This window comes from Furipterus horrens, unplaced genomic scaffold, assembly GCF_987537825.1.
Source record: "Furipterus horrens unplaced genomic scaffold, mFurHor1.1.pri manual_scaffold_11, whole genome shotgun sequence".
Classification (NCBI taxonomy): domain Eukaryota; kingdom Metazoa; phylum Chordata; class Mammalia; order Chiroptera; family Furipteridae; genus Furipterus; species Furipterus horrens.
This window is the reverse complement of record NW_028327181.1, coordinates 34,267,377-34,286,235: the sequence shown is the minus strand read 5'-3', so window position 1 is coordinate 34,286,235 and position 18,859 is coordinate 34,267,377. Positions and strand designations below refer to the sequence as shown.

Sequence of the window (18,859 nt, the reverse complement as noted above, 5' to 3'; positions counted from 1 at the left end):
GTCAGCTCTCAGCTTAGGAAAAGCAAGGGAACTCTGTGGAAGGGACCACCTTTGCTTCTCTCCCTAGCACTTGTACTTGTCACTGTTTGCAACTTGCCTCCCGCTTGCCTCCAAGAATAAGCACCTTGTGATCAGGGACAGGACTTCGCTCATGCATTATGTTTCTAGTGCCTAACACGATGTGCGTCCTAGAGGAAACGTTTGTGATTTTTGTGGAACGAATGAGGCCTGGAAAACGTCTGCTGTGTACATTTCGCTCCTGCTGTGGGAAGCCATCTGAGAGCCCTGTGTCCTGGATCCTGGTCCTGCCCTGGTCAGATGCCTCCTGAGTGACCCTGAGCATGTGTGGGGGACCACCCGCAGTCCTGATGCAGAGATGGGAGCAGGCTGAGGGCCAGTCGCATTGCCCATCCTGCTCAGCAGCCTGGTGCTCCTCTGGTGAGAAGGGGAAGGCACACGGGTCTCTACCTGCCTGAGGTGAATGAGTTGGGGCATGATGGGTAGAAAGGAGGCCTCATCAGTGGATGCTGAATGCAGGGGACCTCAGACCTGGGGACTCGATGCCTGATAAAGGAGGAGGCTTGTGGAGAAGCAGTAGTGCCTTCCAGCCTAGGGGCGAGCACAAAGTGTACGCCATTTCTCGTGTCACTTTGACCCACAGAGATGTCAGCCTCACAGTTAGTAACTACCTAGCCAGTCCCACAGGCACAGAACGGTCTTCAAAGTACAAGATGCGGATCGCCACAGCTGCTGGGGTGAAGGTGGGAGGGTTCTGCCTTCCTCTTCCTGGGAGCAGATGACTGGAATCTTTGTAAAGGTGGCCCTGCCCTGGTGGGCATTAGCTGGTGAACATGAACTTATTTAATGAATTCACAATGGAGCACTTGCTGAGCACACATGCAGGATAAGGTGCAGGGAGGAGAGCGAGGAACAAGACGGAATGTGGTTTCCTTGTGGGGTCCTGTCTGTGGATTCCCATTGGGATAGGAAACCACCAAAGGGACAGAGCTCCTGTGAGGAATGGATATGAATGTTTGTTCATGGTATCCCCATTAATAGGAGACAAGTAGGAAGAAGTATCTAGGGGAGCTGGGAGCCAGGAGGTTTAAGACCAAAGCTCCCATTAAATGGAATTCACTGAACAGTAGGAATTAGCTTCCCAGCTGCTACTTTTTTCAAAGGCCTGTTCTACAAAAAGCAGTCACCTAGCCTGCAGGGAGCTCAGCTCTGATGCAGACAAATAGGTGGACAGGCCCCTGGAGGGGAGGAGAGAACAGCAGGGTCCCCAGGAGGTGCTGGACTTCTGGTGTCTCCAGCACTTTCATGAGAAATGCAAAGAAGACGCTCGTGAGGCAGGGATCTGGGCACCGGCCTCTGTCAGGATGCTGGTCCCAAGGAAAGGTGAGTGGGTGAGTGGGTGTAGCCGTGAAGAAGAGCCTCGGAAATCTGAGGGACCAGGACATCTATGTGGCTAAGTGAGGCACAGCCTGACAGGTGTCGCCTTCCTAACTACTCAGTCAACAATGTTGGCTTTCTCCGGGACGCTATGCACCAGGGTGGAGCCTGGTTATGTAACTGTGTTTGCCTTCAGCAGCACCCGGTCTTCTGGAGACAGCTTTGAACAAACTCAAGTGGTGAAAAGCTTTAAGGGCTGATAGGTATACCTGTGAGCTACAGCGGCACACCAGTTGAGACAGCAGTCAGTTCTGCCTGACTTGGGTGGTAGGAGAGGTCAAGGTCTAGAAGGAGCAGAGGAGTATACAGGAACCATAGGATAAAAAGACATGTCTGTTTTTAACTAAGGAGTTTGCCTTTGCCCTGTGTGTGGTAAGGAGCGTTGGGAGGTGGAGAGGGATCCAGAATCAGAGGTATGGTTCACAAAGATTCCTCCAGCAATTGCATGGAATAGAGACCTGAAGATACGCCAGACTGGAGAAGGGGAAACCAATTACTTCATAGTCCAGGAACAAACAGGTGAAGAGCTGAATTGAGGTAGAGGCTATGGAGATGGAGAGCAGGCAACAGTCTCAAGAGTTGTCAAGGAAGTAAAATGTTCTCCAGCAACAATGCCTGAGTGCATGCATGCATGAAAGAGATGGGGGTGTGAGAATGATGAAGTGGAGGGTGAGCTCCAAATTCTGTCTTGATTGACAGGTTGATAATGGTCACATTCACAAATAGTGACCAAGGGAGGGGATCAGATTGGGGTGGAAAAATTAGGAGTTCAGGTTTAGGAGTGATGGTCTTAAGGATATCTTCCATCGTTCCAGTTTCACAGTGGCTTGGAATCTTTTGGTGTTCTCAGTATTCCTGGGGTGAGAACATTAAAAAGTTGTTAGCCATCAACAACTAAACATCCAAAGTTGTTAGCCAGGGAAGGGTGCGTGCATTTGCTTTGTATCGTGTCTCCTGGTGACTTAGCTCATTGCTGAGCACACAGGAGGAAGGAATGTAATCAAAGTCACGGATCTTCTATGTCAGCACCCTGGTCTTAATCCCACAGCTATCTTTTGGGCAAGACACTTAACTCCAAACGGGAACATGAATAACTCCTGTCCTGTGTACTCAAATGTGCTTGTGAGGACTGAAAGCGCTACATGACAGTGCCTTGTGAACTATGCACAGCCGTGTCGATGGGCATAATGTTATTATACTCAATAGTAAATTGAGGTTTAATAAATGATTTGTGGTTGGAGTGATATAAGGCCAGCAGGCTTCCCCTCCTGGGCAGTGAGGGGCCAGGGCTAAGGAGACAGCAGCACAAACCGAAGGCTGAGTCTTGGGTGAAAGCAGCCGAGAAGAAGAGACTGTTTGAACACTGCCGCTGAGCGTGTGACCCATTCTGCAGTTATGAAAGGTCTGCAAGGAAAGACAGAGTGTATCCAGGTGGCAGAATCTGGAGAGATTCCAGAGGCCACAGAGGCATTAGGATGGCATTTTTCACAAGTGCCTGTGCCCTAGCACAAAAGGAGCGGTTAAGGTTCTTGGGCCAATTAGGGCTGAGGGCTTTCTTTACACAGGCATGGAGAAGCCCTTTTTGTGCAAAATCTGGTAGGCTTCAGGAAGGCTCACCCCCACTTTCTACATTGCCGGTCGGGGATGTCTGCAAGTGCATGCAAAGCGCATTCCTTGCACTATGTTATTGTTACTACTAATAATATGAATAACTCAAGGAGTTTATATCCTTCTTCTCGTTTCCATAGCTCTTTGAAGTCTCATAACAGCATGTGAACTCTTATTTCCCCCATTTTGTAACAAGAAAATTTGTCTAATTAAAAGAGATAAAAATAAAGAGATTAAAAAATTTTTAAACAGATTGGTTTTGGGAATATGGGGTTTCAGTGAGGAACATCTAGGATGAAATACCAACTGAAAGCATCTGCTTTAAAATTTCATAAATCCAGACCCACTTTCTCCAGCAGAATTATTATCCTAATTATTTAATTAAGACCAAAGAACCAGCTATTGTTTCACTGATTTTCTCTAGGCACTGGGGAGACAGCAGTGAGCGAGACCATGCAGAGGCCAGCAGGAGAGTGGTCGTGGCTCAGAGAGATTTTACCAGGGATAGCTAAGGCTCCTGAACAGCAGAAGTTGGCCAAGTTCACGAAGCTGCATTTGACTGCCTACTTCTTCATACATGTTAACCACACGACTTCCATTACACTGCACTTATTTGCTGATTCCTCCCCATCTGCTGCACCCTGGTGTTTCCCCGATTCCTTCTCTGGGTTTTTTATCCTGAGCAGACATGGTGTGGGGCAAACTTCAGTAATCCCATGTTCTCAAGATCATTATTTACTTGCTCAGTCTGGGGCCCACACCAAGCCCCAGCCCCCTTTGTAATTAAAATCCTCCTGGTACAGAGACTTAGTTGATGTTTGATAGCCCTTTGCTCACTAAGACAATCAGCTACAGTTTTGCACATTGGTCTGAACGTCGAGTTGTGTATGCTGAATTCAACTTTAAGGTGATTTTGCCAGGCATTTTATATCACAGTCACACTGGACTCATGGTGCTGCATAGTCCCAAGTGGTACAAGGACACCAAGCGCTGGCTTTGCTGCAGATGGGACTGGGTTTGAAATGAGACCACTTTGTCTACTGTGGTGCAGCCTTGGGAAGGCCTCTCACACCCGGGTCTCAGTTCCTTCTTCAGCTGCAAAGTGGTGACATGACTGCCACGCCACAGAGCGGCTGCAGGGTGTTGACATCATGCGTGTGAAGTGCTTAGTTCTGCCAGGCACACAGTGGGTGCTCAATCCATTACAACACTTGCTGTTGTTATTATTATCATTATTGCTTTGTGGTAATTACTTATGGTTGGAAGATCTGGAGCTTCAGCTCAGGCCTTCTGTCTAGACACACCTAGGAATTAGTATTGTACGGTGACTTATTTGTCAAAACTCTTCTCTGTTGACAAGCAGCTAAGAACCCAGTGATAAGAAAGCAGGCTGTCAGGAATTTTTTCCCCCCGAATACAGTAACGCAGCTTGCAGAGGACACTCCAGGGATTGGTACACATTCTACTCAAGTTCCTACACTTTCTGTATGGGTGAGACTGTACGATTTTGATCAGAGTTGAGCACAGAGAGGCATTGAAACATCTTCAGTCAGCAGTCCTCACCAAACATTTACCAAGCAGCTTCCAGGTATCAGGCCCTACACTAGGTGCAGTGTGGGGTTCCAATACAAGGCAGACACATCTCTGCGCTCTGGGCACACACAGGCCTCTGAAGAGAAAAATGATGTGCATGGAAATGTAATGGGCACCAGGGGGCTGTCAGAAAGCCACGCGTGCTTGGGACGATTCAGCCCTGGTCTCTGCTCCACCGCTCAGCCTGGCAGAGGCCACTTGTTCTGTTCCCCACCCTCTCTTCTTCTGGGTTGCCACAATGGAAGCCACTTCCTTTGGGAGTGGGGACCCTTAGATTTCCCTTCCAGCACTTTTACAGCAAGAGGATCAAGGTTGCTGTGAGCACCTACCTGCTTTGCCCCTGTGCTCCCAGCCCCTGCCGCCACTTGGGGTGAGGCCGTGCAGCCGGGCAGTGTGGCCAGGTATGCGCTGAGGTAGAGCAGCAATCCCCCTAGTCCTGAAATGTCTCCATCATTTGAATTTGGATTTATAATTCATGTTTCACTGTGTGTAGAGTAGCAGTCCCCAAAACATGTTCTAAAGAACACTAAAGTTGTAGATTTGGGTGGAAAAGTGTCCCTCAGTCAATGTGTTTGGAAAGTTCTGGGTTAAACAAAGTTAAACAAGCTGCTCCTGTAGCTCTTTTTCAAAGCTTTAATATGTTGGTGTGTGTTTTGAAACTTAAAGAGGCAGATGTCTCATGCAGTATTTTCTAACTTTATTTGAACATGAAACTTCATTTTTATGAGATTTATGTTAACATCTTCTGGAAAAGCTAGTGTTCTGAGGAACACACTTTGGGAGATATTGGTTTAGAAGATTTTTATTGTTTAGAAACTAGCAGCGGTCAGCTGTTTCCCATATTTGTTTAGAAACCAGCTTTCCATGTCCCCTGGAGAGCCTACCTTTGGACATGAAGAAGCACTTCCTAACTGTGAGGATGCTTAGGGAAATTATGATAACACAGTACCGCTTTGTTATTCTTTTGCGACCTCTCTCATGAGTTATTACAAATAGAATGAATTATCAAGGAAGATTGGATCTTTTAAATTTAAGGGGGCCTTTGAAAATAGACTATAATTGAGGGGTAAGAAGGTAGGGAGTAGAAGGCAAGAAGACAGGCTGACTGACTTCTGGAAGGGCTGTCTCTAAGTGTCTGCAATTAACATTCATTCTTACTGTGCCTGGGACACACATTTGAAGGAAACACCTTCCTAACGCTTTCCAAGAAAGTGGAACCAATGACGCAGAGGGCCAGAAACTGCCTGAGCTCTCCCAGTCGTGTTTCAGTAACTGTCGCATGTTGAGCACTTCCCATAAGCCAGATATGGTGCTAAGCCTTGTGCAGTCACCTTACAGGTTCCTCGAAACTGCCTCTGAGGTTGCTGCCGTTACTGTCCCCGCTGAAGCCTGGAGAGGTTAAAGCCATTCTGTAAGGTCGTGCATGCAGTATGATGTGGAACCTAGATTTGAACACCGAAGCCCTTACCCGCTGCGTGCCCCCAACTGCCACTGTGAGTCTGCAGACGCTCAAGACTGCAGGGCCACTTTCCACCAAGCTGTGCATGTGGGGAGAGGACAGAGGAGAGGGATGGGCTGCTCACGTTGACAGGAAGGCAAGAGAGAGGGGATATCTTCCAGCTCCCCTGATGCCGGCCAAAGCCACTGAGGCCCCTTGGTTGCTGGACAGCGGCGTGGCTTGTGCTCCTGCCACATCTCCCTTGCTGATGCATCCCTCCTCATTAGCCATCTGCCTCCTCGTGCCTATTGACAACACACAGCATGTGGGCAGCTGCCCTGTGAGAGGCAGGATAGATATCAGCTTATGAATCAGACGTTCTCTGGCATATTCATGTTCTCCTAACAGGAATGTGGCAGGATCCAGAATAGAATTAATCATCTTCTGACTTCACGGTGTCAGGGATTGGTGTTTCCAAAGGAGCCTTTGTAACTTCAGTCTGCAAGCTGTAGCTAGTGAGGCTGGGCTCTGAATAGGGGGCCTCAGGCCTAAAGCCTGCAGCCTCCACAGTGGCTGCCTGCAGATGGGGTGAGGAAGCAGAGGATGCACCAGGGGCCTGCAGGAGCTACATCTTCAGAAAGGAGACCACCTGAAGGAAAGCAGTGTTTCTGGCCACCCAGGAAGCAAGCCATCTGTCATGTCAGCTGAATGGCGGATGGGTTAGTCACGGGGTCTGTGTCATGTGCCCACAGGTTGCAGAGCTGTGTGTGAGACACTCAAAGTGAATGTGTGATGAATGTGACTTCAACACACAAATGTAATTTGACCCACAATTATTTCATTTTAATTGAATGTGTTGGGATGACATTGGTTCGCAAAACCATACAGGTTTCAAGTGCACAACTCAATAAAACATCACCTGCTCACTAAATCATTCGCCCATTGTCCCAAGCAAAGTCTTTCCAGCCCCATTCCACCCCCCTTTGCCCACCTCCACCTGCCCCCTCCCCTTTCCCTCTGGCTGTCACCACAGTGTTCAGAACCACACTGAAAAGCACTGCTCTAGGAGCAGGGACTGGTTAGTGGAAGAATCCACACCCTCCTGCCTAGTTTCCCCGTGGACGCCCAGGGCTCTGTGCTCAGCCCCACCTGAGGAGGCCAGTCCATCAACTGGCTTCAGTGGGACCCATGCCTGCATGGTGTAGCCTGCTGGGGTGAGACCTGGCTGGGGAACAGGTGACTGGGTGAGGGCCCTGGTTCTGGGAGAATTCCCATGAGCTTCTGGATGTCACTGTCCCAAGGGGATTTCTCTGACTGCCTCATCTGAAGCAGCTGTCCCTACTCTTACCCAGCCACAGATACCCGGAATTAGGTGCATTTATTTGTTTCCTTACAATCTGTCTCCTCAGTGCCCTGCAAGCCCTCGGGGTCAGGAATGGCGCTCCTGCTCCTCTCTTCTGTGCTAGAGTCTCTGTGCCTGCGTCTGGCACTCAATAAGCACTTAAGCCTTTGGTTAGTGGATGAAAAAGTAATGCAAAATGAACCCTGTCTTCAGAGCTTCACATCGAGGTTCTTCGAAAGCAAACTTGATCTTGTCACTTCTCTGCCGAGTGTCCCCTCAGGTCCTGTCACACACAGGTCCAAGTGCAAGTTCCCGGGCCTGGAGCCCTAACCCTGCCCACCTGTCCGTCGCATCTCCTCCCGTTTCCCACCCCGCCGCGTCCTGTGCGCTAACCCAGTCACTCTCAGACTTCAGTACGGAGGGCAGGCTCCCGGCTTCAGACCCCGAGCCTCAGGTGCGGCTGCTCTTAGGTGGGGTGCAGCGACCTGCGCCGTGTTTAAAGGTGCCACCGAGACTGATGGCAGGGGTGCTGCGCACCACACTTCGAGAAGTGCTGCTTCTATCAAGGCGCACTGTGGGAATCTAGCCGAAAGAGCCGCACACTCTCGCCCCTCTGTGCCTTCGCGCCTGTGGGGACCTCTGTCTGGCATAGCCTGTGCTTGTTCACATTCTTTGCCCAGAAAATGCCTCTGCATCCTCCAAGACAGCTTGATAGTTACACCCCAGCCAGGCCCATTCGTGTTTTCTTTCTCTCTTCATCTAGTGAATCTTACACAGACCTTTCTTGCAGATCACTCTGCTTATTTCTGTCGCTCTCCCTCCCTTCTCCCAGCGACTCTTAGTTACCTGTGGACCCTCAGTGCCAAGCAGAGTGCCTGACAGTAGGTTGCGCTGACTAGAATGGGACACCTAGATGTGAGCCAGTGAGCCAGCCCCGTCCTCCTCTCCCGACTCTGCTCTGTCCCTGACTGCTGGGTCTTTCCAGGAGTTCTCGCTCCAGAGGATGGACAGCCTGGTGGATGATCGTGTCAACATCCTGGGATTTTCCATTTTCAATCAATCACATGCTTTCTTCCGAGAGTTTGCCCAGAGCCTCAACCAGTCCTGGCAGGAGAACTGTGACCACGTGCCATTCCCCGGGCCTGCGGTAAGTACCCACCAGAGCCCTCCCAGGTGTCCCCTGGCCTCCACAGCCCTCCCCTCAGCACACACAGCCACTTGCCGGGAGCGCAGTCCTTGGGCCCAGCTCAGAAAGGAGTGCATCCAGGTGCAGGTGCTGGGAAGTGGTTGCAAGGGAGAGGCATCTGCACTCTACTGTGAGCTGCAAACAGCCCACGCGGTGGAGAAGACAGCAGGGAGGGGTGTGTGGAGGCCCCGAGCTGTCAGGTAGTGATGCTTGTGGCCTCCTATGGCCGGACTCCTGATGATACTGCTGCTGAGAATGGCCCACATTTAGAATCACTGTTGGAAAGGCCTTTGGCTGATCCATTGCCTCATTTTCCAGGGAAGGCGACAGAAGCCCAGGCAGGGAAGGGAGGTGTGGGGTCTGCCCCAGGGCAGGTGCCAAGGCTTCTTCAGGGAAAACTGGGTCCTGAGACATCTGAACCCTGGCTCAATGCTCTCCCTATCACTGCACCACTGCTCCAAGTGGCATCCCAGCCAGACGTGCCTCCCTTGTGGCCTCGCCCATACTCTTCCTTTTCAAGCTTCCTTTCCCCACGGTGTGTGTGATGGAAGCAAAGGTTTCCCTGCCATTCTCCTTGGGTTTGATGCCCTTACTTTGTAGGGCAGGTCTAATGCGTTTGCAGGTCCATTTGTTAAAGGGCAGAGTCCACGAGATGGGAAGCTCATGGCTTTCTGGGTCCTGTCCCATCCAAAGGCAGCTTATGTGATGTTCATAACAACTCTGTGAGGTAGCATTTCCACTTTAGAAATGTTGGAACTGAGGCCAGACAGGTTAAGTGAGCAGCCCAGGGTCACCAGCTAATGAGCAGAGGAGCTAGGATCAGAACCTAGGCCGTGTGGGTTTACAGTTCAGAGTTTAACCACTATGTGGTTTTGTCTTTCTCTAGGACCATTGTTCCTTTGCCACCCTGTGCTATAAACTGGCCTGGCAAAATGAAAGTAGTTAGTGAGTATTTGTCAAATGAATGAATGAATGAATGAGTGAGTGAGGCAGGGGGAACAATGAGTTAAAATTATAAAGAAATGAGGTTTAGGAGACGGCAGGTTTAGGAATTGGGTACCTTCCTGGAGTTGGGCACTCTCTGGTGGGCTTTTAAAATAGAAGTGAGCCCTGGCCAGCATGGCTCAGTGGTTAGAGTGTTGTCCCGTGACTGAAAGGTCGTGGGTTTGATTCTCAGTCCTCAATCCCCGGTCCAGATGCACACATGGGGCAACCAATGGATGTTTCTCTCTCTTCTTCTTGTCCTTCCTCTCTCTTTAAGAGCAATGAAAAAAACGAGTCCTCAGGTGAAGATAAAAAAATGGAAGTGATACCTGTCTTTGGTAAGACGGGCTCAGAAGCAAGGACAGTTCTGGACATTGGCACACGTGGGCTCCTGATCAGCTGTCGGCCACAGTGGTGATCTGGCAGTGGGCCTACTGAAGGACAAAGTGACCTTCCACCAAAATCTTTGCTTTTTTGATTGTGTAGCCTGGGAAAGTCTTAGGAAGGGAGAAGTGGCTAAGGGGCCAGAGCTCATGCAAAGCTCAGGGAGCTTTGATCAGAAGAAGCAGATAGGAGAAAGGAGCTTGAGAATTGAGGTTCATGTGAGTTGATAGATTCCATCCTCACAGGGTATTTTTGACCTAAAAAAGGTAAGTGTGCACAAGAAGTGCTGGATGGGGTCCTCACACGTGTTAGGGCTTGAGGGACAGGGAGGGGTGTCCTCAGGCACAGTGTTGTGGGTGGGACCAGGCTCCTCTCCTGGCAGGAGCACCTGCCCTGTACCTGGTCTCCCCTGCCATTCTGTGGCTGTCCCTCCGGTACTCTGATGAGGTGCTGATGCACAGCACAGTGTTAGGGAAGGAAACGAAGGCTTCTGCATCCTCTCCAACTTAAGCCACGCTGTGTTCGCATCTGGCCTAGTGCAACAACAAGTCCCTGGGCCACTTTTCCAACTTCTGCCTGAGGGGCACAGACGTTGCATCAGTGCTCACATTGACCACAAGAAGGCAGACGAGAGCGAGGTCCTGATGCCTGGCAGCATGGCCTGTGGGGACCAGCATGAAGGCCAAACAAGGCCTTTCCCAGGCTGTGGGCGGCTCCGGCCACACTCACAAGTGAAAGCAGCACTTGCTTTGTGGGCAGCAGGACCTGGATGCAAACACTGGCCTTGTAACTTTTCCCTGTGTGGCCTTAGCTAGCTGTGGAACCCTTTTGGACCTCAGGTTTTTTAATCTGTAATTCTGAGCTAATTACACTTGATCATCTTAGAGGATTGTTATGAGGATAAAATGGGATATGATTCTATCTTCAAAGTACAGTTACGCATCGAGTGATTTCATTTAACATTTTATATATCAGCCATTGGGATAGGCATCAGTAAGTATATCAGGGAGTTCTGCAGCAGAAATGCTGTGTGACACCGGCCCCCAAGGTCTCGCCAGCACACAACAATGACATGGATGTAGTTCATGCATATGAGAGTGAGCCAGGGGTCGGCTCGTCTCACCCGGCTCAGCTTGGCCACTCGCAGATCTGACTGACCTACGGGGGGGGGGGGGGGGGCTGACTGAATTAGGCAGCTCTGTCCCACATACTCGCACCCTGGCCCCAGCCTAGCAGGCTGCCCTGTCATGTCTCATGGTGGTGACAGAAGGGCGGCCAAGGACATGGAAACACACAAGACCTGTCAGTCTCAGGCTCCCGGGACGGCCACCTCATTTTGTTGGCCAAAGAAAGCCCGACACACAGACTCAAAGTCAAGGGATGAGGAAGCATACTCCACCCTTTTAGAGGAAAAAATAACGCAAAGTTGCACAGCAAAGGGCCTAGGCACAAAGCAGGCGAAGGCTTGGGGCCCGGTGCGTGAAAACGGCCCCAAGCTGTGCGCCACTCCTATGGAAGCAGAGGGAAGCCCCTCAGTTCTGCCTGCAGAGATCAGGGCGGGCTTTCTAGGGGAGGGAAGCACGTCCTCCAGGGTGCTCACTTACCGTGCGGGGCACGCAGAGCAGGGTGTCCAGGCAGCAGACCCGTCGCTAACTTGCCCTGGAGAGGTACCTGTCATGGGAACTCAGCCCCAAGCAGTTCAATGGACAGGAAGCTCTGGCCTCATTCCTCTGCTTCCCAGTGCAGTCTTGGACTTCCCAAGACCTTAGCGTCTTATGCTACCCGAGAATGTTTGGAGGGCATGTGGGGAGTGGCTGGGTCTTCAGAGACCCCCCTCTGTTCCAGGGTAGAGAACAAGAGTCCCGGCAGGCTGTGTCCTATGCACTCTGCTGCTTCTGGGGGGCTCTGTGGGGAGAGCAAGTGAGAGCCTTAGACCCAGCATGGCCCCTGGGGAGCAGCCAGTCCCAGGTCACAGACTGTGGCTCCACTGCTGTTGGCCTTCTCTTGGCCAAGTGCCTGTGGTTTTCTGGCCAGTAAAATGGGCCCCTGTGCTCTTTCTGGCCAAGGAGATAAGGGCTCTCATCCATTTGCTTTCACCTCAGCACAGCTGAAGAACACTGTGGCCCTGCCCGTGTAATCACCCCACCCGACCTCTGCTTCCTCCTCACAGTGTCCTAATGGCAGATAAAAGAGGCCACGAGCTCCTTTTTCACAGATGAGGAAGCCGAGGCACAGAGGGGTAGGTTGGTGCGGGGGTGGGGGGCTGGGGCTGCCCCTCAGTAGCAGAGAAGCTTCCAGCCCTGGTCTCTGCAGCCTCGTGGGGGACAGGTTGCAGGAACGGCTCACACTGAGAACGTGAAAAGGAAGCTTCAGACAGCAGCAAACCCTTCTCAGGGCCTCTCCCACTGCCTTCTGGGCTGAAACTCCCGGCACCAGCAGCCCGCTCCTACGTCAGCTGGGGAGCCGTTGGCCACAAACCATCAGGTGCAGAGAGCACATCTTGATTTGTCCGCACATCTAGCTTTGTAAACAGGCTCCCAGTTGGTGGGGACCGGCTGTGCTTCCCTCTCTCTGCCCACCTTCCTCTCCTTTCCTGTCTCTTTTTCTCACCATCTCAGTTCCAGTCTCTCTTTTCCCTCTCGCGCCTCCCTCCCTCACGCTTCCCTTTGCATCTTCTTCTGCACCATAGCCTCCTTTCTCTCTTCTCCTGCTCTTTTTTTCTCTCCCACACTTTATGGTCCCTCTTCACTCTTGGCATTTCCTTCTCTCCTGGTGCCTTTCCTCCTGACTTAGTGCCAGCTTCCCAGTTGGGCTGACAGAGCCTCAGGTGGGCTTGCTGGGAGGAACACGGAGAGTATTCGCTGAACTGAGGACTCGCAGGAAAGACAGCTGAGTGCTGCCCACGGGCCTGAAGCCCGGCTGGTGGACAACAGACTGCAGGTGTGCTTCCAGCCTGCAGTGATGCAAGCAAGGGGTGTCCTGCTGGGGACCCACAGCCCCTGTCCCACCCACCATTCCCAGTCCTCATGCTGCAAAAATGAAAATCATGGAATATCATTTAAATTGCAGATGTTTAGATTAAGAAATTAGAATTTATGCTAAAACGGATGTTTGTAAGTGAGTGTTTGTATCACAGAACAGAACCCGGATTGTAGGACTATTCCACGAGATTGCAATGGTTCCTGTCCTGGTATAGTATGGGCATTAGAGTTGAAACTACAAAGGCTCAGAGGCAAACGGTCATCCAAGAGGACCCTGGGAACCCAGGCACCTGGGATGGGCCAGGTAGACCAGGATGTATGTTTAGGAGATATTTTAATTTTTATTGCACAGAAAGAGGAAGAAACTCAGCCACAATTCCCTGAGTCAGAGGGACTCATAGAATCCTTCATTCCCCTAAACAATTTCCAAACAGCTCAAAGGAATGTAACAATGAAGAACCAAATGAAAATATAAAAGCAAGAGAACTGAAGGTTCCTTACCAATCAACGTTTTGGTGCCAAGATAGAGGCAAGTATTTTAAATGAGGACTGAGGCATTTGAGTGGTCGAATATTTAAAAGAGACAGGGACAGGAGAAGCGGAGCCAGGACTGAGGCAGTGCGCACACAGGGTCGTGGTGGCCGCAGCAGAAGAGGGGCTGTGAGAAGGGAGGGAAACAGGGTGAGAGGCCAGCGGGGGGCACGGGGGCAGCCCCAAGTGCAGACATGGGTGGAGCTCTGTTCTGTTCCAGACTGCCTTTCCCCAGCCGCTGTCCAGAGCTGCCTTAATAAACAACACTGGAGGGAGGGAGCCGCTGAGGACTTTGGGATGGAGATGAAAGTCAGATGGAGGCCACAGGCTCTCACACCATCTGGACGAAGCTGGGTGAGGGGAGGAGATCACAGCTTAAGGAGAAGCTGGAGGAGCATGAGATGGAAGCCAGGTCTCGGGAAGCAGGCGGAGGACCCAGGTATGAGTCCTGGGCAGACGGCCGGATCCTGTGCCAGGGGCTGTCTGGTTATGTGTGGAGGCCCTGAGGACACTGGGCTGGGCGTTTTCAGTTCAGATCAGCCTAGGCCAAACCGCAGAAAGGACCTGTGAGGCCCAGAGCATGTGAGGGACATGTCACCTGTGTCACACGTCACCTCTCTAGAGGCAGTCCACAGATGGAGAGGATCCAGGGGCCTGACACTGGTCCTTCTGTCCGCTGCTGCCCCCAGCATCCCTGGCTGCCGTTGTAATTATTCGAAGCACTCAGAGAATCCTGAAGGCCCTGAAGTCTGAGACACCAAAGAGTACTGGAAAGGGGCACACACTAATCTCCCAGCATCGGGATTGTTTGCTAGTAAGAGAGCATCAGCCAAGAAAACCTTGTCCAGACGGAGTGGGGATAGCCACCATCATGCAGCAGGAAGGGACTGGGGCCTGGCGGGAGGAGGGGCAATGGGCAGCATGTTGCAGCTGCAAGTCCGCAGTGGGGAGCGTCTCTGCGTGCAGCCTGTGAGGAGAGGGGGCCTGCATCAACCATGCTCCTAGGAGGACGGGGCTCCCAGGGCTTCAGGACTAGTTAGGGGGCTCTTGTTTTCAGTTACAGAATTCCTGAATTAACCTGCCTCAAGCAAAAAAAGAGGAAATGTGATCTTTCATGTCACAGGAAGTGGAGAGGTAGGGCAGGGTCCGGAGTGACGTCATTGGGAACCTAGGCTCCTTGCATCTCTGCTGTCATCTTGGTGTCGGTGTCTTCATCAGGCTGGATCTGAGGGGATGGCTGCTGCTCCAGGCACCAAATGCAGATGCAGGAATGTCCACAGGAGAAGGGAGTATGTCCCTTCGAGAGAGGAAACTTCTGAGAAGCCATTCTTCCCTGCAGGCCTCCGGTCATATCTCATCGGCCATAGAGGGGTCCCATGCCAAGTCCTGCATCACATACTGTGAGGAGGATGGGGTGACTTTTGGACCACTCAGGCTCACTAAGGAACTGGGACTGAATCAGCTGTCCCTGAAGCACATGGTTGCTTAGGGGAAGGGGAGGACCCCTAAAGAAATGGGATCATATTAGGAAGGAAGAAGGAAAGAATGAGTGATAAATACCTTTTCACTGTCCCTCCATCTTGCCCTTAAAGTCTTGTTCCAGCAAAAGTTCCAACTGGTTCTTAACTGAGAGGGTAGCATGAAGACAATCAGTCAGATCAGGAGGCAAACTGGGTGATGACCAAACCCAGGGCAACAGGGAAGCTCCTGCCACCAGCTTTCCCTGTGCCCCACTCTGGCCCAGCAGTCTCATGCTTGCTCCTGTCTGATGTTGAGAAGGTGGCCACATCTGGAAAGATTGCTCATGTGGTTCTGGAGAGCTGGGCCCAAGAATCAATATAATGGAGCCATGGCATACCCCAGCTTTCTGAGAGATGCTTTGTTGGGAAGTGAGGTCGGAAGACAAAGCTGCAAAGAAGGGTGGAGAGCAGACTTGGGAGAGGGTTGCTGGACTTCTGTCCTGACTCTCCCATGGTCTCACTTGGTGCTATGAGGTAAGAGGAGAACTCTTTGAACCTAAATTTCTTCACTTGTAAAATGAGAGAGTTGGACTACTTGATTTCTAGGATCCCCCTCCAGTTCTCACACTTGGTGATTTTGAGGGTTTCAGGATGGAAAGATTAACTGGGAGGTAAGGAAGAAGGTAGGTTAAAGGCAAATTTAAAGTATCACTTCAGTAGCCAGACTATAGGGGCTAGGAGCCAGGGTCAAGAGGGGTGACTAAGTGTCCTTAGGAAGTCATTTGTCTGTGTGGGATGGAAGAGTCCATAGCACTCATCATTTCCATATGTCCTGTTGGCAAGGCAATACAAGAGGCCCTTTAATAAAGGAGCCGCATGTGCTTACAGAAAAATGAATTGTGTGCAAAGGACAAGGCAGTTGTAAGCTGACCGAGAAGCATCAGCTACAACTCAGTGAGCCTTGACTCAAACAAAGGGCTAAGCCGCAAAGGGGAAGGGCAGTGGGAAAGAGAAGACAGGCCCAGGGTGATGGGTGGGGGGCACTGAGAGGAGCCTGGCTGGTAGCACACTCTGCAGGACTGTAGAGGTCTCTGCTGATCCTGATCACACAATGGAGGTGCCCTGACCAGCCTGCTGTGCAGACTGCATGTGGCTTCAGGACCAGCCTTTGTTTGGGAAGTGGGGCAGAAGACCCGATGTAGACAGAGGGACACAATGGCTCACTCCTGGCTATAAGGCCTGGTAGAAGATAAAGGGTCTCTGCCAGATCACAAGGGTTGAATAAATGTGGGGAAGAAGGGAAAAGAGAGCAGGAGAAAAGAGGATGCAAGGGAGAAAGAGAGAACACACTGGCCAGGCAGTTTCACAATGCACTGAACTTGGACTGGAGTACAGATCTTATTGGCTGGATTTTCCCACTCCTGTTACAGACCTCCTGGCCCAGCACGTCCCAAAGCTGTGAATGAAATGAGTCATTCTTCCCAGCCGGTAGCTCTCTGTTCTTACTACTCCCCAGAACCTGAGTTCAGCCACCACTTGCTTCCTGGACACCTGCTGACATTCATCTGCACCTGGGGTACACAGTCCCATCCCTCAGGAAGGGTGACCCCTGACACCCCAGTTGACAGACTTGTCAGGCAGGGTGGCAGCCTCTCTTTCACAGGAGACTCCTGCTCACGTCAGGGAGCAGCCACCAGCCCAGCTCACTCGTAGCAGACGCGAGGGCTGGGGTCCAGACTCTGGCTCCAGTGCCCCTGCTTCCGAGCGCTCTTCCTTCACTGCAGCATCTCAGCTGCTTACGTTCTGTCTGCAAAGCTTGAAAACACCCAAGAGGTCACAAAATGGCCTCCCTGCCTCCAACCTTGCGGTCCCATTCTGAGGGCTCGGTCAGTATCCGGGGGCCCAGTGTCCGAAGTCACATGGAGAGTGCTGTCAACTCTTCCTTATGGTGAAAGAAGAGGCTAAGAAGGGACAGGGTGGCATTGTTCATGGTAGAATGTCAGTTCCGTGAAGGAACACACTCACTCTGTAATGGGGTGGAGTGTGGGTTTCCTGCATCCCACGTTGCTCCCCCCAAAAGGCCTCCCCTCCCTCCCTCTCGGGGCCCCAACACAGTGCTGACCCTACAGTTGTTTACACTCAGTAGATTTCTATTGAGTGGCATGTCCCCAAGGACAAGTGTCTTCTGTTTTTCTGCTTCTTCCACTTTCATTCAGACCCTCAGCCTTACCCTCCCCAAGGGCCACTAACATCTACTTAACTTGATATAGTGTTCACTCTAAGCCTTGTGGGCAGATTTCACCCCAAATTTAATTTGATTCCGTGAAGATGTTATGGAGGCCTACGATGTGCCGGGTCCTGGTGCAGGAGGTGGTGACCAAGGCCCTGTGTGTTCCTGCCCCGTGAGTCTGCAGTGTAATAGGGAGATGAAAATATGGACGAAAAGGAACTGGCCTCTTCCTCCTGGTCTTAAGAGTCCCAAAGCATGACCCCTACATTGTTTCTGGTTTCTTTCTTCTTCCTCTCCCTTTCCTCCTCCACATGTGCTCTGCACTTTCCACCTTTGTCTTGGCTCACACAGTTCCACCTCTGGAATGCTCTTCTCCCTTATTTAGCTGCTCCCCACTCCTATATTCAATAATTTTTCTACCAAAATTCTTTAGTGATAAATTCAAACATTGCATCCTCCAGAAAACATTTTCTTGATCACCCAGCCAGATAAGTGGTCTTCCTCTTTGGAACTCCCACGGACTTTTGTGGGTCCATCTGACTCAGTATCATGTTACACTTTTGTGTGTCCTGTCTTCCCATACTCTCTCCCCTGTTCATCATGATATACCATAGGAGTAGGCTCTTACTCATCGTTGGGCTTTGAACTTACCATGCACTTTATACATACCCATCAGATTAATAGTGCAAAGTGGACTGTAATAATATGTACAGCTGGGAAAAACAATATCATGAATGTCTTCCCAGAGGAAAGAAACTTCAGCTGGGTTTTGTAGACTGAGCATGTACGGGGGAAGTGACAGGTTCCTTCCTCTTCTTGAGATAGGCAGCCCCATCCCTTCTTGGGGACTTTTGGGGAAGGTGGTACTTCCCTGGAGGAAAGAAGGAATAGGATATCCTTGAAGTCATTTTGGGCCCCAAATGGTAGCTCATTAGTCCAATCCCAGAAAATCCTTTGACATCATTGTCTGCCTGGAGCAAGAACGTGGACTATTAGGGGAAGTGGAGCTAGTCCAGGACAAGGATGTTGGTCAAAGGCAACAAAGATGCACCCTTCTTTCTTTTCTGTTTTGCTTTTCTCTTTCCCTTCCCTTCCCTTCCTTTACACATGTCACTGTCTCCTTCTGCTCCTCCTCCCCTATCCCACCCCATGACTCCCTCTCCGGTGGACGGCCTCTGGCCTTTGCCCTCTCGCAGCTCTCCTCGGCGCTGCTGTTCGATGCCCTCTACACTGTGCTGACCGCGGTACAAGAGCTGAACCGGAGCCAGGAGATTGGAGTGAAGCCCCTGTCCTGTGGCTCGGCCCAGATCTGGCAGCACGGCACCAGCCTCATGAACTACCTGCGCATGGTGAGGGGCCGGAGCTCTGCAGGACCACACCAGCTGCCAGGAGGGAATCGCTTCAAAGCCACCCCTTCCCAGGCCTTCTCAGCTTGTCCTAGCCCCAGAGGAAATAGTGATCTGTGGCAACTCCGTTCACTGGTTCCCCAATCCCTAAAATCACCAGGATCAGTGGAAAGTCTGTTTACAGGACAGTGGCCCTTGAGAGCATTTGACGGTGAGACCTTTCTGGATTCCAGGCTTGGAAACAGACCCCTTGGCTCATGGGTGGTCCCAGCAAAGCTGGCATAAAATGGGGACCATGATTATGCTCTAGACCATGATCCC

General features: G+C 51.3%; 1 protein-coding gene across 1 annotated transcript in view; it reads left to right on the top strand.

Annotated features, from left to right (window-relative positions):
- The window catches only part of GRIK4 (glutamate ionotropic receptor kainate type subunit 4), a 214,055-nt gene that overhangs the window by 52,057 nt on the left and 143,139 nt on the right, over nt 1-18,859 (top strand). Inside the window, exons 6-7 of the mRNA XM_090257477.1 lie at nt 8,422-8,583; nt 18,389-18,541. Coding sequence (XP_090113603.1) covers nt 8,422-8,583; nt 18,389-18,541 — 315 coding nt within the window. The remainder of the gene's footprint in view (nt 1-8,421; nt 8,584-18,388; nt 18,542-18,859) is intronic.